A 24536-nucleotide genomic window follows, 5' to 3' on the forward strand; every position below is an offset into this window, starting at 1 on the left:
CACCAGCAGGGCCCACCTTACCAGCACACTCAGAAACAGACCTACACCCCAGGGGGCACCCAAGGCTTCTTTCCTTAGGCCCCATCCCATTTAGGAAGTTGGGAAACCCACTGGGTGAGCCCAAAGGCTACCAAAGCCTGGCTACCTGGAGAGGCTACCTCAGAGTCAGCCCTGGGGGCTCCTGGGCCTCAGAAGGGCACACCCTTCCTCCCTCCAGGCCCACCTCCAATCCCTTCCCGCTTCCAACTGGGCCAGGGGAGCAGGAAGACCCCTGGAGCACTGGAAGCAAGAAAGAGGCAGGCAGGGGCGGCTGGCCAGGTTTGTGCTCGGACTGTATTCACACAGAGACACGTGGCAGCTTACACTGGACAAAATGAGTAATAAAAATTGGCTTTAAATATGGAAAACACAGGGCCCTATAATCCCATGCTACCCTAACACTGGGATCAGGATGGCCATCACAGTCTGGGAAGGGCCAGGGCTGGGGCCTGGGGCACAGGCACAGCCTCACCCTATCCCCTTCACCCACACAGGTACACACACACGCACACACACCCCACAGGCGCACACAGGAAGGGGCGGATTATTGCTGGGCACATGTGTCTATTGTTATGAGGGGAGTCCGGAATGTTTCAGGGTTGTCCAGGGATGCCCCACCCCCTCCTAGGGGCTGGGCTTGGGCGTTTCTGAAAGAGGTGTCTTCAGGACAGGGCCTGGCATCAGGGACCAGGCCCTGGGGGCTGGAAGGCAGAGGCAGACCTATCTGGGCCGGCTGGGGCAGTGGACTGATGGGTCTCACAGCCAGCCCAATCTCTGGCCACTTTGGCACAGGCCTAGGGGATACAGAGGCCCCAGATCCAGCTCTTACAAGCACTGAGAAGGGACAGCTTTAGGCCCCACAGGGTAGCAGCCTGAGCCCAGGGCAGCAGGGGCAGGCATGAGTCTCACTCAGAGGCTGGGGAGGTGCAGGGGGGCGGCCCAGCACAATGCTGAGGGCTCAGGGCTGTGGCCACCCTCAGCCGTCCAAACTGGGCCGGAGGAGCCTTGAGTTTGGCAGTGGCTCCTCTGCCAGCTCCCACTCTCCCTGCCAGGGCTGGCTGCCCCCAGGAGCCAAGGCGGGGGCACCAGGTCTGCGGTGGGAATTAAGAACGCTCCAGTCGCTATATACATTCGTACAAATACATAAATACAGAAAGCCCCGAGCTCCACGGAGAAGAGCCAAAGGGACGCACCTTTGTCCCAGGGACAGCCCAGGCCTTGCCACACTCAGCCAGGCCAGGGGCTGAGGGGCGGAGGACACTGGGGACAGTTCCATCTGTGTTCCCCAGGCCACGACTTGAGTGGACAATGGGGAAGACCACTGTGCAAACTGTGAACAGCGCTTGGAGTAGCTGCTACCGCCAGCTGCCGGTGGGGGCCTCAGGCTCGGGGCTAGAGGCGGGTGGGGAGCTCTTCCTCACTGTCGCTGCAGTTTCCACAGCAATCCTGCAGGGACGGGGAAGACATGGAGGGAGGGAGAGAGGCAGAGTGGTTGCTATTAACCACCAGGGATGTCACATGGGGCCGACCTTGCCAGGGCAGGCCAGGAGCTGCCTGAGGGTGCACTCTGGAGAAGGGGCTCCCCACAAGGAGCCTGGAGCAGCAGCTCAGGCCACAAGTGGGCTGCTGGCAACAGACGGAAGGGGGCTGGTAGATCCCACGGTCTGCCAGGGCAAGGCCTCCACCCAGCCCTCTCCCCTGGGGCTGGCAGAGACAGGGCATGGGGAGACAAGCTAAGCAAAGCTGGTAGCTCAAAGGGGGCAGGGTGCAGGGAACCGAAGCAGTGGGCAAGGGGAGCGGGGTGGGCACCAGACTTCTTTCTCCCACATCTCGCCTCTGCCATGGAAGGGCTGCCCGTGGCTCCCCGAGGCCAGGCAGCAAGGCCAACCCACGGGGAGCCCACACTGCTCACCTCTGGAAAGAGAAAAGAGGCCATGAGCCCAGCCAGGGGTGGGGGACAGGCGGGAATGAGGCCAGAGACCCTGGGCACCGCGACAGGGCTGGAGGATGCCCACTCCCAGCGTATGCGGGCACCAGCTCTGCCTCTCACCCACCGTCCCCTGGAGCCAGGCCGGGGGCCCCAGGTAGGCCACTGCCGGGGCTTACTTGGCGACTGAAGAGTCTCTGCAGCAGTCCCTTTTTAGGGGGTGCAGGTGGCTGGCCCTTCCAGTCCAGGTCTGGGGGAACTGAGCCATCCAGCCCAAAGACATTCAGTTCCTGGAAGCACTCCGTCTCCACCATCTGCTGAGGAGCAGGCAGCTGTGAGAGCTGTCCCCAGGGCAGCCTCCTAGAGCCCACCCCACCAGCAGAGCAGGCCCCCACCTCGTTCTGCCAGGGGATGGGCACGCTGCCTGTGGCAAACTTCTGGTAAAAGTCCTGGTCAGTGGGCTCCAGCTCCACGCCCTTGACAGTGGAGAACTGCTCAATGTCCAGAACATCCTTGCAGTAAATGGCCTGGGGCTGGGAGGAGAGAGGCAGCGGTCAGATAAGAAACACACACACACACACACACACACACAGATACACACGAAATCAGCTCAGCTGATTCTGACTCAAGTCTTGGCCTGGTGCTGCCTGACACCGGCAGCTCTCTAATTTGGAGTCAGAAACCAGGTTCCCCATGCACTGCCTTCTCCCCGAAGCCCAGTTTTCCCCTCTGTGAACTGGGTACATTACTCCTCACTGCTCAGTGACTGTGAGGCTGTGTAAAGGCCAATGCCAGGCGCCTCCTTTGCCTCCCCACAGCTACCTGGGTGTACAGCTGGGGTGGGGAGTGTGGTCTGAATCTCAGCTGGCCCCTCGGCTGGGCAGTGCCACACAGAGCCTGGAACTGGGGATTCCCTGGTTCCCTGCCCTACAGTGACCTGGGACTTGCTCTGTCTTCTCACCCAGCCAGTAAGAGGACTGGCAGTCTCCCACCGCTCCACCTCCGCAGCCCCACACTGGGAGCCCACCTCAGCTCCAGGCGGCCACCTTCTTTTTTATCTTAACGTTGTTTTCTAAATCCTTCAATTAAGATGTCAATTAAAATATCATCATCATGTAAAATGGTATAGCTGCTTTGGAAAACAGTCCGGCAGTTCCCCAAAAGGTTAAACATAGTTGCCTGATGACCTGGTAATTCTACTCCTAGGTACAGAGCAAGAGAAATGACAGCATCTTCCCACACAAAAACTTGTACCCAAATGTTCATAGCAGCAATAACAGCCAAAAAGTGGGGACACTCCTAAGGTCTACCAACTGACGCACAGATAAGTAAAATGTGGTCTATCCATGCAATGGAATATTACTCAGCTTTAAAAAAGAATGAAGCATGAAGACTAAAGGCTGCTAAAAAAAAAAAAAAAAAGAACGAAGCAGTGATCTATGCTACAACATGGATGAACCTTGAAGATATTATGCTAAGTGAAATAAGCCAGGCACAGAGGATCACGTACTGTGTGATTCCATAGCTACATGTCCAGGAGAGGCAAATAGAGAGAGACAGACAGTAGACCAGTGATTGCCGGGAGCAGCGGGAGGGAAGAATGCAGAATGACTGCTAAGGATATGGGTTTTTTTTGCAGGGAGGGGCACATCATGAAAATATTTGAAAATTTATTGTAGTGATGACTGCATAACTAAAAAGCCATTGAATTGTCCTTTTTATCTTTTTGAAGCAGAGTCTTGCTCTGTTGCCCAGGCTGGAGTGCAATGGCACAATCTCAGCTCACTGAAACCTCCACCTCCCAGGTTCAAGCAATTCTCCTGCCTCAGCCTCCTGAGTAGCTGGGATTACAGGTGCACACCACCATGCCCGGCTAATTTTTTTTTTTTTTTTTTGTATTTTTAGAAAAGATGGGGTTTCACCATGTTGGTCAGGTTGGTTTTGAACTTGTGATCCACCCACCTCAGCCTCCCAAAGTGCTGGGATTACAGGCACGAGCCACCATACCTGACTGAATAGCACATTTTTTTTTTTTGAGATAGAGTTTTGCTCTTGTTGCCCAGGCTGGAGTGCAATGGTGCGATCTCGGCTCACTGCAACCTCTGTCTCCCGGGTTCAAGCGATTCTTCTGTCCCAGCCTCCCGAGTAGCTAAGATTACAAGTGCCTGCCGCGATGCCCAGCTAATTTTGTATTTTTAGTAGAGATGGAGTTTCACCATGTTGGCAAGACTGGTCTTGAACTCCTGACCTCAGGTGATCCACCCACCTCAGCCTCCCGAAAAGTTCTAGGATTACAGGCATGAGCCACTGTGCCCAGGTGAACTGTACATTTTAAATGGGTGAACTATATGGTATATAAATTAAATCTCAATAAAGCTGTTAAAAAAATATCATCATCAAGCTTGTTTTTCATCTACTTCTAAAAAGTTAAACTCCAGGGCACTGAGTTTATCTCCAACTTTGAATGGAAGATCCAGAGAAAGTGTGGCTACTTCAAGGTTAAATGAGACGATGTGCACGGAAAGAGGAATAGACTGAGTGGCAGTGCTAGCCTCAGGGGTGAGCTGATGAAAGTCAGGCTCTCTTAGTTCAAGTACCTCTGACAGCGCCCACCTTCGTGGTTCCAGTGAAGCCCATGTGAGGCAGTCAGTCAGGGCAGCAGCCCCCTCGCTGGCCTCCCCACTTCCACTCACACCCACTCTGGTCCACTCCCCATACCTCACATTCCTGCCCAGGGTCCCCCAATGGTCCCATCTCACTGAGAACCTGCCCGCACTCCTCTTTGCCTGCACAGGCTTGCTCAGCCACACGGGGCGGGCCCCTGTCTCAGGACCGCCAATGCCTGGCTGCTCCTTCCACCTAGAATGCTCACACCCCCAATCTTGGCAAGGCTCTCCGCTTCACATATTTTGTTTCTGTACTATCATCAGCTCCCCAGAGACCCCCGTGTCTAAAAACACTCCCCCACCATCATTCTCTACCATCTTCATAGCTTGCTTTAGTTTTCTTTTCTTTTCCTTTTCTTTTTTTGAGACGGAGTTTTGCTCCTGTTGCCCAGGCTGGAGTGCAATGGTGTGATCTCGGCTCACCACAACCTCTGCCTCCCGGGTTCAAGCGATTCTCCTGCCTCAGCCTCCTGAGTAGCTGGGACTATAGGCATGTGCCACCACACCCAGCTAACTTTGTATTTTTAGTAGGTTTCTCCATGTTGGTCAGGCTGGTCTCAAACTCCCGACCTCGGGTGATCTGCTTGCCTCAGCCACCCAGTGTTGGGATTACAGATGTGAGCCACCGAGCCCGGCAGCTTGCTTTAGTTTTCTTTGTCACAATGTTAGCTGGAATTCCTTGTGGCTTACTGGTTTATTTGGGTGTGTCTCTCACTAGAATGTAAGGGCAGGATTGGATCCAGTGGGCCTCATTATCTCCAGGGTCTGGCATAAATGGGCACTCAGCAGCTATTTGCTGAATCAAGAAACACGTGTGTCATTGAGAGATAACAACCTGGACTGCCCTGCCCATCACCTTTGGGCCTCTCCAGTGTTCCTGGTGCACCGTTAATCACAAGACCAGTCCTCATAGACATGGGAAGGGGGAAGCACATGACCTCATCTTAGCCAATCAGAACCTTCCCTGTGGCTGTCACATACCGAGGAGCTGAATTCAGGGGAGGGAAAGTCAACAAGTTGAAGGCGAGCCAAGAGCTGGAGAATCCTGGCACACAACAGGAAACTCTGAAGCTGGCCCTACTTGGGGACTTCCTGGCCAAATGAACCAATACACTCCATGTTGGGCTTAAGTGAGTTTAGGTTGGTTTTCTGCCACCTGGCCTCTGACAGCTAGAGGACACTCTTGCCTGCTGAGTGCCTGGCCCACTGAGACGCTCAGTTAATGGGTGAGACTCTATAAGGGGAAGTGACCACCCACAGAAGGATGGCCAGCCCAACAGCCCCTCCCACTCCTGGCAATTGCATTGTGGTTTTCCTCTGGGGAACTGAGCTCCCCCACTGGCGCAGGTTCAGGTGGGCGTATGATCCCCGTGTCACCAGTGAGGAGCCTCTGGGCAATGAGAGGCAATGGGCATCAGCATTAGGACCTCTTTTTCCCCCATGAGGATTTCTTCTGAAGTTACTGTGGTGGCTCACACCTGTAATCCCAGCACTTTGGGAGGCTGAGGCGAGCAGATCACCTGAGGTCAGGAGTTCGACACCAGCCTGGCCAACATGGTGAAACCTCGTCTACCAAAAATACAAAAATTATCTGGGTGTGGTGGTGTGCACATGTAATCCCAGCTACCCGGGAGGCTAAGGCAGGAGAATAGCTTGAATCTGGGAGGCAGAGGTTGCAGTGAGCCAAGATCTCGCCACTGCACTCCAGCTGCCTGGGTAACAGAACAAGACCAAGAAAGAAAGGGAAAGGGGAAGGGGAAGGGGAAGGGAGGGAAGAAAGAGAGGGAGGGGGAGGGAGGCAAGTTAAGAAGGAAGGGAGGAAGGAAGGAAGGAAGGAAAGAAGGAAAGAAAGGGCAAAAGGAGCTGTCTACTGTGGCGGCTGAGCTGCTGGGGGCACTGCTGTCACACCCTGGGGAGTGCTGCCCCAGTATGAAGACTACACACTAAACAGTACAGCTCGGGGAGGGAGACGGAGTTCCTAGGGCATTGTCAGGGTCCCGGAGCCCCATCCAGGCATGCCAAGAGCTGGACCTATCCTGGGGCTTTTCCTTACTGTGAATTCTCTTTATTTCTGTGGCTAAGCCACTAGATTGGTTTTTCTGCCACTCGCACTGGAAGCATCCTGGCCGATACTACAAGAGCCCCTGAGCCCCAGCCCGGCTAGGCCCTGCCCTCGGCAAGAGGGGGTGGCACTTACATCAGGCTTGAAGGGCGGCTCCAGCATGCCGGCTCCCAGCCGCTTGAAGTTCAGCTTCTTAAAGAGGGGGTGCTCCTTCACCTCACGGGCACTGCCCCCACGACACCCCAGACGTTCAGCGGGGTCCTTGCAGAGGAGCTGTGGCAAAGCAGGGGAGAGGAGGGCAGGCAGGTGGGCAGGTGAGTGGCTGGGAGGGAGGGAAAGTTGTGTCCACCCTAGCCTCGGTGGGCCGGGCTTCCGAGAGCTGCCGTACCTGGGAGCAGAGTGAGCGGGCCTGTGGGGAAAAGCGCTCTGAATACTCCTCGGGCACCTCCTTCACCAGCCGCTCCACCTCCTCCCGCTTGATCTTCTTCTTCCTCTGCTGGAAGGGTGACTGGCCTGCGATCATCTCATACAGGAGGCAGCCTAGTGCCCACCAGTCAGGGCTGAACGTGTACCGTTCGTTCTTCACCACCTCTGGAGCTGGGCAGGCGGCACGGGAGTTAGGACTGGGCAGGAGGCAGGGAGTGGACCCTCAGGCCCCAGGAACACCCGTGGGACATTAAGTCTGGGATCCACTCAAACCCGCTGGCCAGGCAGACACCGTCCCAGCTTGGAGGGGACCTTGGCCAGTAGGAGAGCATCAAGGGGAGTGGATACGGCCCTGCAGGAGGCTACATCCGGGGTCCCTGGGTCTTCAGATTTTACACGAGAAGTCAGAAATCTTACTTTGCATGTGAAACCATCTGGCTTACTAAAAACAATTTGACTTAAACACAAATGTAGGCGAAATTGGGCCCACGTGGCTACCAGTTTGCAACTTCTGGATTTAATATCAGCAAGAAGAAAGAAGGAAACTCCTATTTTCTGAATACCTCCTACCTGCCAGGGCAGCCCCATGGGGAGTTTTTCCTGTACTCTCTTTTCATCTTCCAGGCAGCCCTGGGAGGCAGGTGGGATGAGTGTTTACAGTCTTGCAAAGTGAGGCCGGGAGCAGTGGAGTGTCTGGTTCAAGGCCACACAAAAAGCAAGAGGTGGAGCCTGCAGAGCGAGGACTCTGCCTCCCTTGTCTCCTGGTTCCCAAGTGGAATATGAGGCCTCACATTGACCCCTCCACTGGCTTCCTTCACAGATGGGCACAAGGAGGGCAGGGCCTGGGGCCATGGAAACAAGTTGGGTCTCTCTCCTCCATTCCCCGGTAGCCACCTGCAAGCTCAGCCATAGCGGGGTTTAGTAAATATCTAGCAAACGAATGGTGTGGCTTCACAACTGTGTGTGGTCCTGGCTGAGTCTCAGTCTCCTAACCTCTAGAAGAGGAGCACTGGGATGGGCCCTTTCTATTGAGACCCCTTTTGAGAGAAGACTCCCAAACAGAAGTGGGTACGGCTGGGTGGGTGGACAGTGAGGGAACTCAGGAGGCCAGTGGGCCAGGACAGGGAAGACTCACCCATGTAGCCCACGGTGCCCACACGGCCTTTGATGGTCTGGCCCTCGGGTACATGCACAGCCAGTCCCAGGTCGGAGATGCGGATGTGGCCTGAATGTGGGTGGAGAAACAGGTGGACCCGTTAACAGGCCAGGCCTCTGCGTCTCACCCCACCGCGCCCCACCCCAGGTGCCCCCACTCGCCGTGGTCATCCAGCAAGATGTTCTCTGGCTTTAGGTCCCTGTGCAGAGAGAAGAGCAGGGTTAGATGCTGCTCAGTTTGCCAGGGAGTCAGACGGGCCAGCTCCTCCTAGCTCACTTGCCTCCTGGGGCCAGGTGTGGAGCAAGGTACAAGACTCATTTGCTGCCAGGGCAACAGACAGTCCTGCTCTCCCTGGCAACAGCCCAAACTCAAGGGAGCAGAGGAAGGATCTACACAGCCAGGACACCGAGCACTCTCTAGGCGAGTGGAAGCAGCTCCACCTCGGGGGGCCTCCCCAGTGGCCTTCTCGCCCATTGGTGGCTGACTCTGCCTTTCCTCTCTGTCAAACGGGGCTACTCATCTGTCCCCTGACCAGCCTGTTGTGAGGCTCACAGGAAGTCAGCAACAATCGAGCCAGGGTTCTCCCTCACCCAGCCCCATATGCCAGGTACTCTGTACTTATCTCACTGGGCCCCTTCAACAACCTGGGAAGTAGGAATTACAGTCTCTGCTTTCTAGAAAAGGAAGCAGTGTTGGGAGCAGGGAGCGAACCGGCCCAGGGTCACACGGTGGGGGATGGAGGTGCGTGTGACCAAGTCAGGATTCCCTCGTGGGTCCCCCAGAGCCCAAAGCCCAGGCCTGGGCCACTCAAGTTGGCCTGATGTGTGAGGCCACAGCCCTGCACCAATGTCCTTCTTCAGTCTGGCCTGACTGGCAGCCTTGGCTACCTCCATCCAGGTGCAGCTGTAGTCCCTGGCAGGGAGGGCTAAGCCCCCAGGGTGGCCGAGCCCTCCCCACCTGTACACGATGCGCTCCCGGTGCAGGTCCTCCAGGCCGCAGCAGATCTCGGCGGTGTAGAAGACAGCCCGTGCTTCGGAGAAGCCAGCATGGCCCATGTGGTAGATGTGGAACTTGAGGTCGCCTCCATTCATCAGCGTCAGCACCAGGCACAGCGCGTCCTTGGTCTCATAGGCATAGGCCAAGCTCACCTGTGGCCGAGGGGACCCAAGCCCTCAGGCAGGAGCTGCGGGGTGCTTGGTGGCAGGGCCGCCCAAAAAAGCCTTCTTGGTGCCACTCCTTGGGCTCAGCCTGCTCCCCGAGCCTGGCATCAACATCCCAACCCCGCCCTTCCCGGTATCCCGTGTGGGAGGGTGGGGCCTGGGGGTGGGGAGGGCCAGTGCACCAGCGTGGCCACGGGAAGGGAGCGTCTCCTTCTGTACTTACTACAAACCTACTGTTCACTCTCTCCAGGATCTGCTTCTCGTTCAGCGCCATGGCCTCCCCTTTCCGCTTCTTGATCCGCTTTTTCTCTAGCTTCTTGCAGGCGTACATCTTGCCTGTGGCCCGCACCTGGCAGGCGCACACCTGTGGCCAGGCAGACGGGGACGAATGGGGGACAGCTGCACCCTGGCTGGGCGTCCAGGGGCTGGTCCAGGGCCCAACGTACCCATCCTGTTCACTCTTCCTGGCCACTCACCTCCCCAAAGCCACCTTTGCCCAGGACTCGGTACTGCCTGAAGGTGTTTTTGGTCACTGGCTGCCTGTGGCGAGGGGTGGGGAAGCAAACGCTGGCTGAGCAGGAGAGCCCGAGGCCTATGAAGAACCCCAGCGACCTGGCCTGTCCCGGCCCAGCCTTCAGGGAGCTCACCTTTCCAGCCACTTCCACTGCAGGAAACGGTTGAAGTAGATGCTGTCGAGGTAGTCGGCAAATGGGGCCACGCTCAGGTACTCATGGGTCAGCCTGTTGAGGGAAGGCAGGCCCAGCTCACCCGCCAGCCCCCAACACCTCAGGCTCTCGACTTGTTGGGCCGGGCCTCTCTGTGCAGGCTTAGCCCACAGGCATCATTGTCAGCCAGTCCTCCTGCTAACCCCCGAGCTGGGAGACACACAGCCTGCGCTGAAGCTGTGCGTGCTACTGAGAGGGGAGGCCGCCTGCCCAGGTCCCACAGCAGGGACAAGGCCAGGGCCGGGCGGCTGAGCTCCCTCACCAGCCACTGAGCTGTTCACAACCTTCCTAGCCCACAGAAGCCCCCTCCTCTGGGCACAATTTTAGGCCTGTGGGCAGGGACAGGCTTACCGGGTGAGTTCCTGGAAGAGGTCTTTGCAGGGCCCCTGCTCCAGTTGCTGGGTGCAGTTCGTCACCAGCTGCTGGGGGACCTCAGGGATGAGGTCAGGACCCTGGGAACAAGCCCCAGAGAGGTCAGTGCAGGGATTCCCTTGGACGGCTGCCCATTTCCAGGGGAGAGGGGTCAGGCATCTCAGGCGGTGCCATAAGAGGCTGCAGGCCGGGGGTGTGCCAGCCAGCCTGGCTGCTGAACTCCTTCCTGCTCCCCACCCACGAGGCAGAGCGCAGCAGAGCCACTGGGAGGCCGCCTGGCCAGAGCCCAGCCCATACCCTGGGCTGCATGCCCGCCGTGCTGCCTGGAGCAGCTCCAGGGCAGTCTCTGCCCAGGCTGTGGTCACTCCTCTCTCTAGTGGCTGCCGTCATCTCTCCATCACTGCTCACTCACCGTGTGGCTCAGAAAATTCTGCATTAGCCGCCGCCCACATGCCTTCCGCTTCTCATCCGGGGTCACTTCATACTCGGCCTGCAGGGTGGAAAGCAGAGAAGCTGGAGGTCTGGGCAGAGCAAGCAGCAGGTGTGGGGAGGAAGGGCACGTGAGGCTGAGACCTCGACCACCAGTGGGGCTGGACGGGGCTGGGCTGCACTCACCACCCCATCCAGGAAGGCAATGCAGCGGCTCAGCTCCGGCCTCGTGGCACAGAACTCTCGAAACAGCAGGCGCCCGATGGGCTGCCGCTCGCACAGGCTGTGGTAGTCACGCTCTGTGGGCAGAGATGCGAGCTGCTGGGTCCACAGCCCCAGAGCCCATGGATGGGGCACTCCTGCCCATACCACCAGGCCCTGGGCCCCCACAACAGCTTCCAGCTCTGCAGTGTGGCAGCCGTGATCTTCTTCAGAACCCTCACCGCAACCCTGAGGTAGGCACAGCTATGTTGGGGCTGTGAGGCCCAGAGAAGCTAACTGACTAGCTCAATGTCACACAGCCAGGAATCTGGCTCCAGAGCCCAGGCCTCCACCCACCTCCCTGCGTTGTCTCCTGGTCTCCTGGTCTCCTGGTTTACACGACTTGCATATGTCACAGTACTGGGGTTGGGTGCGGTCTGTGAGGTTCCGGCCCAGCCCAGCCCGGGCCAGGCCCACACCTGCTGCCTGCCTGGCGAAAGTGCGAGAGGAAGCTGTGGCTTCCGGCAAGCTCTCAGCTGGGCCTCCTTCCCAGGAGGTGGAAGCGGCCTGGGTGCGCTCTGCCCACGTGCAGGCCACCGGGGGGCCTCAGCAACCTTAGGTGCTGCTCAGACCTGGGGCCTTGGCCAAGATTGGCAGGAACTGGGGTCCTGGGCCCTTCTGTCCCCTCCCAGGAGTAACCCTGTCACACTGCCCAGGCTGAGGGCTTCTGATCAAGGCTTTGCTGGGCACCACTCAAGGCTGGGCCTGGGAGGCTAAGACCCGGCCTGGGGCTCCCAAGGCAGTCAGTCTGTGGGCTGGCCTAGCTACCGCTCCCTCTGTCCTGTGGCTGCTGCTCACCCTAGCTGGCTCTCCTTTCCAAAGCGGACTCATCTGCCCCAATCTGCCCCTGCCCTGTTCCTGACACCACTTCAACCACCTCCAGCAGTGTGACCCTGTTTGTTGTCTGCTCTCCACCCATCCCAAGCCTGGGAACTGAAACTAGGTTCAATGGTGCAGCCCCATCCTCCTGTTCACTGGAGCCACCAAGCCTGCCCCTCTGCCCCAAGGCAAGGTCTCAGGAGAGGCTCCCCCGGCCCCAGCAAGGCCCCTCGCCTCAGCATCCCCAGCCTCTGCCCAGGCCTCACCGAGGCTGAGCCGCAGCTCTTCACACTGGCTGATGTGGGGGAACTGGAGCATCTGCCGCCATTTCTTGCTTTTGCCTTTGCGATTCCCACCGCCACCTGTGGGAGCAATCGGGCACTGGGTCTCAAGTCCCACTGCCCCAGGACTACCTCTGGGTCCTCAGCGAGGTTCAGGGCCTCTAGGGCCCAGCCAAGGCAGAGCCCGCTCTGGGCGGCACCTTGGGCCTTCCCAAGCACGTTCCAGCATGCTCTTGCCGCGTTCCAGGACACACTTGGTTCTCCTGCTTCAGGCTCCTGAGCTGGGAGAGCCAAGAGGAGCAATGAGGTTGCTGGGGGAGGAGATAGCTCCGACAATGGGTCCAGCCTCAGTTGCTTCCCACCAGGTAGGAGTTCCCCCGGTTAAGAAAGGAGAGAAGGGCATCACAGTGGTGGGAACTGCAGAAGGCCCAGGAGGGAAAGATTCCAGGACAGCGGGGCAAGCCCAAGAGATGCACAGGGCAGCCCGGAACAAGGGGGCTCCCAGACCTCTATCGCCAGGCTCCACATCATGGCTATCAGATGCTCGAGCAAGGCAGGGGCAAGGGGAGACACTCAGGACTTTCCTTCCCCTGCACACAGGGGTTTCCCCGGCCCGCTGCCTGCCTCGCTTGACCTTGCAGACCCCCATCTGCAGCAGCTGAGGCCACGGCAGCTCAATTGCCTGCAGAGCCCAACAGGTGTGGGAAACATGGGCCAGATGTGAGATGACCAGGAACAGAGAAGGCTCCTCTAACAGGCAGCTGTAGCACAACTCCAGCAGATTGCCTGATTGCTGCTAGGCGGGTTTCTGGCTCAGTGTGGCCAGCTCTTCTGATTTTTCAAAAGCAGCTAGAAATTCACTCTTACATAAAATATTGGCCCCCATTTTACTTAAAAAAAAAAACAGGGCCAGGCACAGTGGCTCACGCCTGTAATCCCAGCACTTTCGGAGGCCGAGGCAGGCGGATCATCTCAGATAGGGAGTTCAAGACCAGCCTGACCAATATGAAGAAACCCCATCTCTACTAAAAATACAAAATTAGCCAGGCGTGGTGGCGCATGTGTGTAATTCCAGCTACTCAGAAGGCTAAGGCAGGAGAATTGCTTGAACTTGGGAGGCGGAGCTTACAGGGAGCTGAATGTGTGCCATTGCACTCCAGCCTGGGCAACAAGAGTGAAACTCTGTCTCAAATAAAAAGCCAGGCATGGTGGCTCACGCCTGTAATCCCAGTACTTTGGGAGGCCAAGGCGGGTGAATCACGAGGTCAGGAGTTCAAGACCAGCCTAGCCAATATGGTGAAACCCCATCTCTACTAAAAATACAAAAATTAGCCAGTGTGGTGGCTCACACCTGTAGTCTCAGCTATTTGGGAGGCTGAGGCAGGAGAATCGCTTGAACCCAGGAGGCAGAGGTTGCAGTTAGCCAAGATCACGCCACTGCACTCCAGCCTGGCGGCAGAGCAAGACTCTGTCTCAAAAAAAACAAACAAAAAAAAACCTCACTGCAGCCAAAGAAATAAAATGTGTCAGAGAAGGAGCCAAATGTGTGTGGCCTGTGGGCCACCAGGTTTAGGAGGGAGGGGGCCTGAGTCTCCCAGAGCTGGGTCTGAATTTCTGATTCACACCGTAAGCCCATCACTTGCTATCTGTGAACCTTTCCATGTGTGTTATGTGGTGAATAGGAGACACTGTCCACATCGCGTAGGGCTGAGTCAAGAGGTGAGCCCCAGCTCCAGCAATTCTGTGGCAACCTTAGACAGCCGCTTTCGCATGCTGGGCTTCAGTTTCCCCTCTGGTTTTCCAATCCTGTATCTATCTGGCCTGGGTGAGGGCAGGTGGTGCAAGGGCAGAAGTTGCCTTCTAGGGAGGGGGCAAAGCTAGGTCCCTCGATGACTCCCTGACCTAAGCTGCCTGGAGGAGGAAGTATTGCAGGAGCCCATTGAGAAACCTGCTAGAGGCCTCCAGCAGCCTGCTGAGAGAAAGCCCAGCAGTCATTGCTTCACTGTGAGTGAGCAACAGACCCCCACCCCTCAACCCAGGGCAAGGCCTTCCCAGAAGGGGAACTCCTCCCCCACCCCCACAGGTCCCTCACCCTACCCTCCATCCGCCGGCCTCCCACCCTCAGTTACTTCCTCCTCCCCGCCTCCCAGCCACATCAAGGCAGCAGCAAAGAGTCACATGCAAATATCCTGTCTTGGGTGGCCCAGTCAGTGGGGCTCCTCCCCACCCTCTGTCCCCTTTCAGTGTCCCTGGGCCCCTTCCCCATGCCTCTGAGTGCCTGGGAAAATAAGGGGTACTGAGGGAAGGCTCAAGCCCCAACATCCCACTCCATCCTCACAGCAACTCTTCCAGAGAAGGCCCAATATCATAAGAAAACTGAGGTTCCAAGGTGAGGAATCAATTCACCCAAGCCCAGAGGTGACACTGATAGGTCCCGTATCCAGCTCCCTATGGCCACAACCCAAGCTCCTTTCCCACCCCAAACATGGCTGGCATCTATTACGTGCCAACTCTATACACATACCAACGGTTCCCAAACCACTTGGGGCCTCGGATCACTTGGGAAGCTGTCAAGGGCCCGAGCCCCAAGCTCATGAAAAGCCAGTTCATGAGTTGGTTCTGATGCAGTCCATCCAGGGGCCTGGGCTCAGGACTCAATGACAATCAGGATTTCCTTTAGTCTTTATGTCCCACAGCCAACCGTTCCACAAAAAGGGGTACTGAAGTTGAGAGAGAAGAGACATGTTTAAAGCCATGCAGGTAGGCCAGACACAATGGCTCACACCTGTAATCCCAGCACTTTGCAGGGCCAAAGGTGGGAGGATCACTTGAGGTCAGGAGTTCGAGACCAGCCTGGCCAACATGCTGAAACCCCATCTCTACTAAAAATACAAAAATTAGCTGGGTATGGTGGCACACACCTGTAGTCCCAGCTACGTGGGAGGCCGAGGCAGAAGGATCACTTGAACCCGGGAGGCGGAGGTTGCAGTGAGCCGAGATTGCACCAGCCTGGGCAACAGAGTGAGACTTCATCTCAAAAAAAAAAAAAAAAAAAACAAAAAAAACATGCAGGTGGGAGGAGCAGAGCCAGGTTGTGGTAAGGGTTCTTTAGTGGAGGTACCAGTCCCCAGTCTGGCCACATCACCCTTTGCCTTGCCCACAGCCTGACAAAGCTTGTCCAATGGTACCCACACTCTCCGGCCAGGCAGTGCCATCAGCAGGCCTGAGGCCTTGACTGGCTATAGCCCTAGAGAAGGCCTGTTTTGGCCCTCCCCACCCCTCCTCCCTGGCTGGTTGGATGACGAGGCAGAACAGAATCGGCAGATGCCCCCAGAGGCTGGGAGGAAGGCCTAGCCCATGGGCTCGATAAGGCACAGGGGATAAAACAGGCTCCCCAGGCACTGAGGACCCAGCCTGCCATGCCGTTTCTGGGCTGCATCTCACCATGGCACTGGGTGGACAGGGGTAATTCTATGGCACCCAGCTGGAGGTTCCTCTGGGCTTCATGTAGAATAGGCATCCTGTGTCTTAGGCCTGAGTCAATCACAATCCTACTGTGTGACCTGATGCTAGTCCCTGGTTTGAGCCTCAGCTTCCTACATGTAAAATGGGGCAGAAAGGTGAAGAGGTGAAGCAGATGACTTCTTAAGCCTGGAAGTCCAGCAAAGGGAGGAAAAACATCATAATCTCTCTCCCTGCCCTGGAGTTCCAAAAAGAAGCGTCTTGTTTACTGCTGCTTCCCCAGCACCCTGGACAAGGTGGGGCAGAGTGGGTGGTCAGTGATGTTACTGAGGTGGGGTGTGGCAGGTGGGAGCAGACTGACCACAGGGCAGTAAGGACCAGGCCTGGTCCTTCTGTGTCTCCCAGGACCTACACAGAGCCTGATAACATCTGGGGTGGAAGCCACGAGGAGCTACACACACACTCGGTCCACCAGACTGGTTTCCCCAGCCGGGCCTTTGCACTTGGAATACTGACAGCGCAGCATGCTCTGCTCCCACTTCTTTCTGTGTCCGCTAGCCCCACTAGACCATGGGCTCCCTGAGGGCAAATATCCATTCACCTCTGCCCTCAGTGTCCTGAGGCACGGAGCAAGTGGCAGTTCTATAGGTACCATTTGTGACCAGGAGTTTCCCCAAGTCTGGTGGGCTGTGTTACGCAGAGGCTCCGTTAATTCATTCTCCAGCCTTTACCTAACACCAACTTTGTGCGGGATTAAGCTAAGTGCTGAGGTCTGGGCCCATAGCACGTGGGGCATCTTTACACATCTCACCTGGAAGAGGCCTCAGTGAGGTTCTCCTGGGGCCCCGGTCCCACCCTTCCCTCTTCGTCTCTCCTTCTTTCACTCCTTCACCACCCCCCGCCGCGAGGGCGGCGACCTGACCCCCGCCCCTTCCTGGGCCCAAATCCCGGGGGCAGGTGCGGAGGAGCAAGACGACGGGCCGGAAAAGCTCGTGTGTCTGGGCGAGGTGTAGGGCGCAGAGCCAGCGGGCCTAGGGGATCCGAAGGCTGTGTCGCCCCGCGGAGCTCAGACGCCGCGCACCCACGCTCCCTGCACCCGGGCCCGGCCACCCGCCCGGCCGCCTCACCTTCCCGGGCCTTGAGTAGCACCGTGTTCGCTACGATGTTCTCGAGCTCCATGGGCTGCGGCGCCGCCGGGCCCGCCGGGCCGCGCCGCCGGCCGGGATCGCGCGCGACAGCCGGGGCCGGATGGCGATCGGCGCGGCTCGGCTCGGCTAGCAGTGACCGCGCCGCGGCCTCCCCGGCCTCCCCGGCCGCCGCCGCCGCCTGCCGCGCACTCTCCGCCCCCTCCCGGGGGCCACCCCGGCGCTGGCCCGCCCCGCCCCGCCCTCTGTTTACCTTATTCGACCAATCACCAGGCAGAAGCTCCCCGCGCCGTCTTCCCATTAGCCTTCCTCTTCATCTTTCCCCCGCCCCCTGAGCTGGGGACTCGCTCAAAGGAGTATACAGGGGCGGGACCAATACGTCACCTCTTCCTGGTTGGTCTGAGAGCGGGGTTCAGCCCCTAGGTTCGAATTTCTAGGCTTTCGTAGGATACCCAACTGCCAATTAGGGCCGAGCCCTCCGCCGGGACCACGGAGGTGGGTACTCTGGGGCACGCCCAGGAGATCGAATGTGTGATTGGGTGAAGAAAATGTCCGTCATCTCAAATAGTGCATTTTGATTGGGCCACCGCCTGAAGGTGTGGCCCGGCAGCCTTTGGCTCACAGATGGCTTTTCTAGGGTTTTGTTGGGGACGCGCTTGGTATCCTGGGCCTCCTGCGGGCTGGCAGGGGGTTTGTTTGGGCCACTTCTCTGGCCGTATTCCCTTGGGTCCGCCCCAACCAGGAGGGTGCATATCGAAAGCAGGAGAGACAGGGAGGAGGCTGCGACCTCCGCAGCGGTCCCCCGACCTGTCGCCCGGTCGCCGCAGGCGCCCCGCCCGGCCCCCGCAGCCGGATGTTGTGATTTCTCTCCACCCACTCGGCCTCGCCTTCCCTCGGCCTCTGCTGCCTTATAAGGCAGCGCTACCACCCCTAGACGTTGGGAAGAGTTCACACCCATTATACAGGTGGGGAGCTGGGGCGCCGGACGTTAAGTGGCTGGCTCCAGCCCGAAGACTGCGGAGAAAACAAGGCCGAAATCTGACAGCTATTCAACACCTTGTAGCTTAACATCCCACTTCCTCCACCCCCACTTCACACAGCAGAAAACAGACTTGCCCAAACTCTGCTAGTAAGGCAGAGCCGGATTCATCTAGGCTTCTCTGGTCCCCTATTCATTCATTCATTCAAAAATACTTACAGAGCAACCTCTTTGTGCCAGGCACCGAGTCAGGTGCTGGGGAATACAGTGGTGGCAGCAAGATAGCCAGGCTCCCTGCTTACTTGCTAGAAGTGGAGGGAGCAAGTGAGGGCTGGGTGAGATAAAGATAATTATTCAGTAAATAAACAAATAGATGGTTTTAGAGAGTGACAACTGCTCTTGGGACGTTATGACAAGATAGTGTGTATGACACTGTCAGGGTGTGACATTTGAGCGGATCTAGTAGGAGCAACAGCAAACGCAGAGGCTCTGAGCCAGACTAAGTGCGGTGTTCAGGGAATAGGAGAAGGCGTCTGCAGCTTCTGGGCCCAGTGGTCTGAGATGAGACAGAAGGAGCAAGGGTACTAGCTAGGTCATGGAGGGCCCTGACCACGTCCAGGAGTTTGAAGTGTTTTTGCTAAGTGAAATGTCAAATATCTGAAAGAATGATTTATATTTTAAAAATTTTACTCTTTCTGGTGGATTCCTAGGTGGCCTAGAGTGGAAGCAGAGCAGTCAAGAGGTTACAGAATTCCGGGAGATAGAGATGGCAGCAGCCTGGACTAACAAGGTGGCAGCGCAGATGGAGAAACGTGGATGGATCTAGAGAATTAAGATAAATACCTTAAAAGAGGGAAACCCAGGAGCTAGTGGAACACAGGGAAGGTACCTCACTTAGTGAAAGCTATTGTGTCCAAGTGAAATCTGAAGATTAAGTGAAAATGTGCAGGTTATTGGCATAGGGAGGGAAAGAGCCTTCTGGACAGAGGAGTATCACATGTTCAAAGTTCCATAGAGGAAGTCAGGAAGGGCTCCTGCGTTCAGCACCTAATGGCAGAGCATCCAGCTAGAGTTTAAAGGTACACAATGGGGAGGACATGGGGGGCAAGAAATTAGGCTGAAGCCTTAGGAGGGACCTGGATCAGTGAGGGCCTTGAGAGCCAGGTAAGAAATTTCAGACTTCATCTTGAGGGTGGTAGGGAGCTGTCAAGGAGGTTTTGAGTCGTGTGATCAGATTTGGCTTTCATAGAGAGCTCTGGGCTGCAAGTGTGATGGACAAGCTCCGGGGAGGGGGCTGGCTTGCTGTTTTAGTGCCCAATATCCAAAGCCTTTCCCGTTTGAGAAGCATCCTATGAGATGTGGAGGAAGACCCTGCCTTCCACTAGGTACATCAAAGAAGGGAGGCAGAATTTTTTCTCCCATGTCTCTGGTAGCTGGAGCACGATTCTGATGTTTCCAGCCAGGTCTTTGACTCTAGAACAAGTGACCAGCACAAGACATCAGGGGGATCATTTAGAATTCACTGTGGAGGCAGTGAAGGTTGGGGGAGGGAGGGAAGGCAGTCAAGCTAGGCCCTTCCTAGGGGAGCGGGATTCAGCAAGCCCCCCAGCCTGTCCCATCCATTTCTCATCTGCTTAGTTACCCAGAATTGGTTTCCTTGTCTGCAGGCCAAATATCCTAAGACCGATGAGAGACCTTTCGGAAGGAACCTTTAGAGAGAGGAATGATGATGCCCTACACTGGGGCAGTGGCCAGGACATGCAAACAGGTGGACAGATGGAGAGCTGGCACAGAGCTGGCATGAACAGGACTTGGCAATAGATACGGAGTGAAGAGATGTCACTCAGAAAATTCAGGTTCCAGCTCTTCAAGCCATTTTCCACCTACAGCCAAAGTGATTTTCTTTTTTATAGAGACGGGGTTTCTCCATGTTGGTCAGGTTGGTCTTGAACTCCTGACCTCAGGTGATCCGCCTACCTTGGCCTCCCAAAGTGCTGGGATGACAGATGTGAGCCTCCGCGCCAGGGAGTTATCTTTTTTAAAAGGGAAGATTGGCTGAGTGCAGTGGTTCACGCCTGTAATCCCAGAACTTTGGGAGGCCAAGGCAGGCGGATCACCTGAGCTCAGGAGTTCGAGACCACCCTGGCCAACACTGTGAAACTTCATCTCTACTAAAATATAAAAAATTAGCTGGGCATGGTGGTGCACTCCTGTAGTCCCAGCTACTCGGGAAGCTGAGGCATGAGAGTGGCTTGAGCCCTGGAGGCAGAGGTTGCAGTGAACCAAGATCACACCACTGCACTCCAGCTTGAGCAACAGAGCGAGACTCCATCTCAAAAAAATAATAATAAATAAATAAATAAAAGGGAAAATCTGCCAACAACCATCTGAGATGTGTGTGTCTAGGAATTTATCTTATAAATATCATTGCACTCAAGCAAAAATAAGAAATGCTTAAGGTTGGTGGGGTGTGGTGATGCACACCTATAATCCCAGCACTTTGGGAGGCTGAGGCAGGTGAATCACTTGAGGCTAGAAGTTCAAGACCAGCCTGACCAAATGGCAAAACCCCATCTCTACTAATAATACAAAAATTAGCTGGTCGTGGAGGTTGCGATGAGCTTAGATCGTGCTGCCGCACTCTAGCCTGGGCAACAGAGTGAGACTCTGTATCAAAAAAAATAAAAAGGAAAGAAATGCTTAAGGCTATTCATTGTAGCACTGTCCAAAAAGATGGATCACATCTAATTGTCCTTAATAGAGATTAAGTAAAATGTGGTCCTTTCCTACCCAGGAATACTATGTGGCTGTTAAAAAAAAAATTGTGGGAGTGCTCATATACTGATATAAACAATCACCAAGATACGTTATTAAATGGAAAAAATCAAGGTGCAGAACAGTGTGCAAGGCTTGCATAAGAAGCATCTGGGGGCCAGGCGCAGTGGCTCACGCCTGTAATCCCAGCACTTTGGGAGACTGAGGCGGGCGGATTACCTGAGGTCGGGAGTTCAAGACCAGCCTGGCCAACATGGTGAACCCTCATCTCTACTAAAAAAACCCCACAAAAATTAGCCAGGAATGGTGGCTTGAGCCTGTAATCCCAGCTACTCAGGAGGCTGAGGCAGGAGAATCCGTTGAACTCAGGAGGCGAAGGTCGCGGTGAGCTGAGATGGCACCATTGCACTCCACACTCCAGCCTGGGTGACAGAGTGAGACTCTGTCTCAAAAAAGACCCAAAAGTTCATTTCTCGCATACACCACACGTCCAACACAGCTTGTTGGGAGGTGGGGTGGCACTACACATAGTAGTCACTCAGGGCCCCAGAATGATAAGGGCTTCATTGCAATTTGTGCTTCTACAATGAGAGGTAGTAAAAGGAAATGGAAAATGTGGTAAATCACACAATCCAGCCCTTAAAGCTCGCACCCAAAAGTGACACAAGTCACTTCTGCTCACATTTTATTGGTCAAAGCAAACCACACGGCCACAACTAGCTTTAAAGGGATCGGTAGAAGGGCTGGGTGCAGTGGCTCATGCCTGTAATCCCAGCACTTTGGGAGGCTGAGGTGGGTGGATCACCCGAGGTCAGGAGTTTGAGACCAGCCTGGCCAACATGGTGAAACCCCGTCTCTACTAAAAATATAAAAATTAGCTGGGTATGGTGTTGCGCACCTTAGTCCCAGCTACTCAGGAGGCTAGGGTGGGAGAATCACTAGAACTCAGGAGGCAGAGGCTTCAGTGAGCTGAGATGGTGTTGCTGCACTCCAGCCTGCGAGACAGAGTGAGACTGTGTCTCAATACATACATACATACATACATACATACAAGTGGTGGGGATACACAACATTACTACAGCAGATGATCTTTTCTAAAGATGAGTGTAGCAATGCATTCCCATCCCACGGGCACTTCTGCAGTGGAACCTTGCCACCCCCACAGCAAGAGATAGAGTCTAATTTCCCTCCCCTTGAGTTTGGTCTCACCTTAATGACTCTCTTATCATTGGTAGAAAATGGTGGAAATGAGGCAGAGTGAGGTCTGAGGCCAGGTCGGAAAAGGCCATACGGCCTGGCTCTCATAAAATGCCTGCTCTCCAGAACTGTTCTCTTGGGCTGTTTCCTCAGAATCAGCTGCCGCTGTGAGAAGCCCTAGCCAAATGGAGAGGCCACACATGGGTGCTCTACTGTGGCGGACAATCCCAGCTGAGCCCAGGACAGTGGGATGATCCGGTAATATGAGTCATATGAGCACCAGACATTTGAGTGAAGAAGGCTCCATATGATAATTCTAGCCCCTGGCAATTTGAGTCACCCCCAGTCATGCAAGTATCCAGCTGAGGCCCCTGGCATGGTGGAGCAGAGACCACTCATCCATGCTGAGTCCTGCCAGAATTCCCAACCCACAGAATCCATGAGCATAATAAAACAGTCCACTAAGTTTGGAGTAGTTCATAATGCAGAAACAGGTACCTGGCATAACTACTATGTGCTTGGCCACCTCTGGAAGGCCACTTGAGGCAGCAGAACTGCTGGTTGCATCTGGGAAGAGAGAGTTCAATGACTGGGGACGGGGTGAGAGGGAGGTTTTGCATCCTATATACTTCTGCACCTTTAATCTTGTGTTGTGTGACTGGACGGCCTACCTTAGAAACAATCAACTGGATCCTGTCACTCTCTTGCTTGGAACTTTCCAGTGGCTGCCTGTGGTGGGCACCTTTAAGGTACCCCTGCCACCAGGGATCTCTGTTGCTTCCTGGTATTCACACCCTTGAGATCCCCTTAAGTGTCGGGTGGACCTCCTGACTCACATTTCTTTTTTTTTTGAGACAGAGTTTCGCTCTTGTTACCCAGGCTGGAGTGCAATGGCGCGATCTTGGCTCGCTGCAACCTCTGCCTCCTGAGTTCAAGCGATTCTCCTGCCTCAGCCTCCTGAGTAGCTGGGATTACAGGTGCCCACCAACATGCCCGGTTAATTTTTTGTATTTTTAGTAGAGACAGGTTTTCACCAGGTTGGCCAGACTGGTCTTGAATGCCTGACCTCAGGTGATCCACCCGCCTCGGCCTCCCAAAATGCTGGGATTATAGGCGTGAGCTACCGCACCCAGCATTTTTTTTTTTTTTAAACAGAGTCTCGCTCTGTTGCCAGGCTGGAGTACAGCGGCATGATTTCCGCTCACCGCAACCTCCACTTCCCAAGTCGAAATAATTCTCCTGCCTCAGCCTCCAGAGTAGCTGGGACTACAGGCACGTGCCACCATGTCCAGCTAATTTTTGTATTTTCAGTAGGATTTTAGACAGGATTTCACCATGTTGGCCAGGATGGTCTCGATCTCTTGACCTCATAATCCACCCGCCTTGGCCTTCCAAAGTGCTGACATAACAGGCATGAGCCACTGGGCCTGGCCTGTACCAGGCTTTTTTTTTTTTTTTTTTTTTTTTTTTAGACAGAGTCTTTCTCTGTCGTCCAGGCTGGAGAGCAGTGGCACAATCTTGGCTCACTGCAACCTCTGCCTCCCAAGTTTAAGCAGTTCTCCTTCCTCAGCCTCCCAAGTAGCTGGGATTACAGGCACCACCCACCATGCCTGGTTAATTTTTGTATTTTTAGTAGAGACAAGGTTTCACCATGTTGGCCAGGCTGGTTTCAGACTCCTGACCTCAGGTGATCCACCCACCTTGGCTTCCCAAAGTGCTGGGCTTACAGGCACGAGCCACTGTGCCTGGCCATATTTTTTTTCCTAAGAGACAGGGTCTTGCTCTGTCACCCAGGCTGGAGTACAGAGGTGCGATCACAGCTTACTGCAGCCTCCACCTCCTGGGCACAATCGATCCTCCTACATCAGCCTCCTGAGTAGCTGGGACTATATGCTTGTGCCACCATACTCAGCTAATTAATTTTTTTGTAGAGATAGGGTCTCCCTATTGCCCAGGCTGGTCTCGAACTCCTGGCTCAAGCTATCCTCCCTCCTTGACCTCCTAAAGTGTTGAGATTACAGGCATGAGCCACAGCACCCAGCCTGACTCACTTCCAATGGAAAGAATGCAGCCAAAGTGATGGAATGTCATTTCCAACACAAGATTTCTAAAAGATTGTGGCTACCATCTTCGGTAACCCTTCTTGCTCCCTCACTGGCTCAGTCTGAGAGAAGCCAGCTGCTATGTTGTGAGATGGAGAGACCTATGTGGCAGGCAACTGATGTCTCTAGCCAACAGCTTTGTGAGTGGACTTGAAAGTGGATCCTCCCCCGGCAGCCTCAGTTGACCCTCCGATGCAGCCTTGTGAGAGACTCTGATCCAGTGGCACTCAGTTAAACAGTGCCAGCTTCCTGACCCATGGAAACTGTGACCCATAAATGTCATTTTTTAAAAGAGTTTATGACCGTGTGCAGTGGCTCATGCCTGTAATCCCAGCACTTTGGGAGGCTGAGGCGGGTGGATCACCTGAGGTCAGGAGTTCGAAACCAGCCTGGCCAACATGGTGAAACCCCAGTCTCTACTAAAAATACAAAAAAATTAGCCAGATGTGGTGATGCAGACCTATAATCCCAGCTACCTGGGAGACTGAGGCAAGAGAACTGCTTGAACCTGGGAGGCAGAGATTGAAGTGAGCCGAGATCGCACCACTACACT

The 24536-nt window shown here is 55.4% G+C and overlaps 1 protein-coding gene across 5 annotated transcripts; it reads right to left on the bottom strand.

Annotated features, from left to right (window-relative positions):
* Window positions 1-315: 315 nt before the first annotated feature.
* GRK6 (G protein-coupled receptor kinase 6) lies at window positions 316-17199 on the bottom strand. Of its 5 annotated transcripts, none has more exons than XM_012466397.2 (16): window positions 17184-17199; window positions 12309-12404; window positions 11149-11261; window positions 10946-11023; window positions 10513-10613; window positions 10084-10176; window positions 9913-9976; window positions 9660-9800; window positions 9234-9424; window positions 8438-8475; window positions 8256-8345; window positions 7083-7291; window positions 6830-6967; window positions 2362-2499; window positions 2146-2280; window positions 316-1487 (listed from the first exon to the last, which is right to left on the bottom strand). In XM_012466397.2, exons 2-16 carry the CDS (start codon window positions 12358-12360, stop codon window positions 1395-1397), a joined length of 1674 nt encoding a protein of 557 aa, XP_012321820.1. In that variant the 5' UTR covers window positions 12361-12404; window positions 17184-17199; the 3' UTR covers window positions 316-1394. The 5 variants fall into 5 exon arrangements, with proteins under 5 accessions (XP_012321820.1, XP_012321821.2, XP_012321819.1 ...); XM_012466398.3 differs by lacking the exon at window positions 17184-17199 and adding an exon at window positions 16913-17127 and having other exon boundaries at window positions 316-1485; XM_012466396.2 differs by lacking the exon at window positions 17184-17199 and adding an exon at window positions 14848-15250.
* Between the last annotated feature and the right edge of the window lie 7337 nt (window positions 17200-24536).

Source organism: Aotus nancymaae, unplaced genomic scaffold (assembly GCF_030222135.1).
Source record: "Aotus nancymaae isolate 86718 unplaced genomic scaffold, 86718_ANA_hifiasm-v0.15.2.pri h1tg000015l_1, whole genome shotgun sequence".
NCBI lineage: Eukaryota > Metazoa > Chordata > Mammalia > Primates > Aotidae > Aotus > Aotus nancymaae.

What these genes read in the sequence shown, in the direction of transcription:
- GRK6 (XM_012466398.3), bottom strand. Translation starts at nt 16,964, where the DNA reads ATGGAGCTCGAGAACATCGTAGCGAACACGGTGCTACTCAAGGCCCGG. An exon ending in CCATCCCCTGGCAGAACGAG is followed by an intron (nt 2,281 to 2,361) that starts GTGGGGGCCTGC and finishes GCTCCTCAGCAG; the next exon opens with ATGGTGGAGACGGAGTGCTT. An exon ending in AGAGACTCTTCAGTCGCCAA is followed by an intron (nt 1,486 to 2,145) that starts GTAAGCCCCGGC and finishes CCGTCCCTGCAG; the next exon opens with GATTGCTGTGGAAACTGCAG.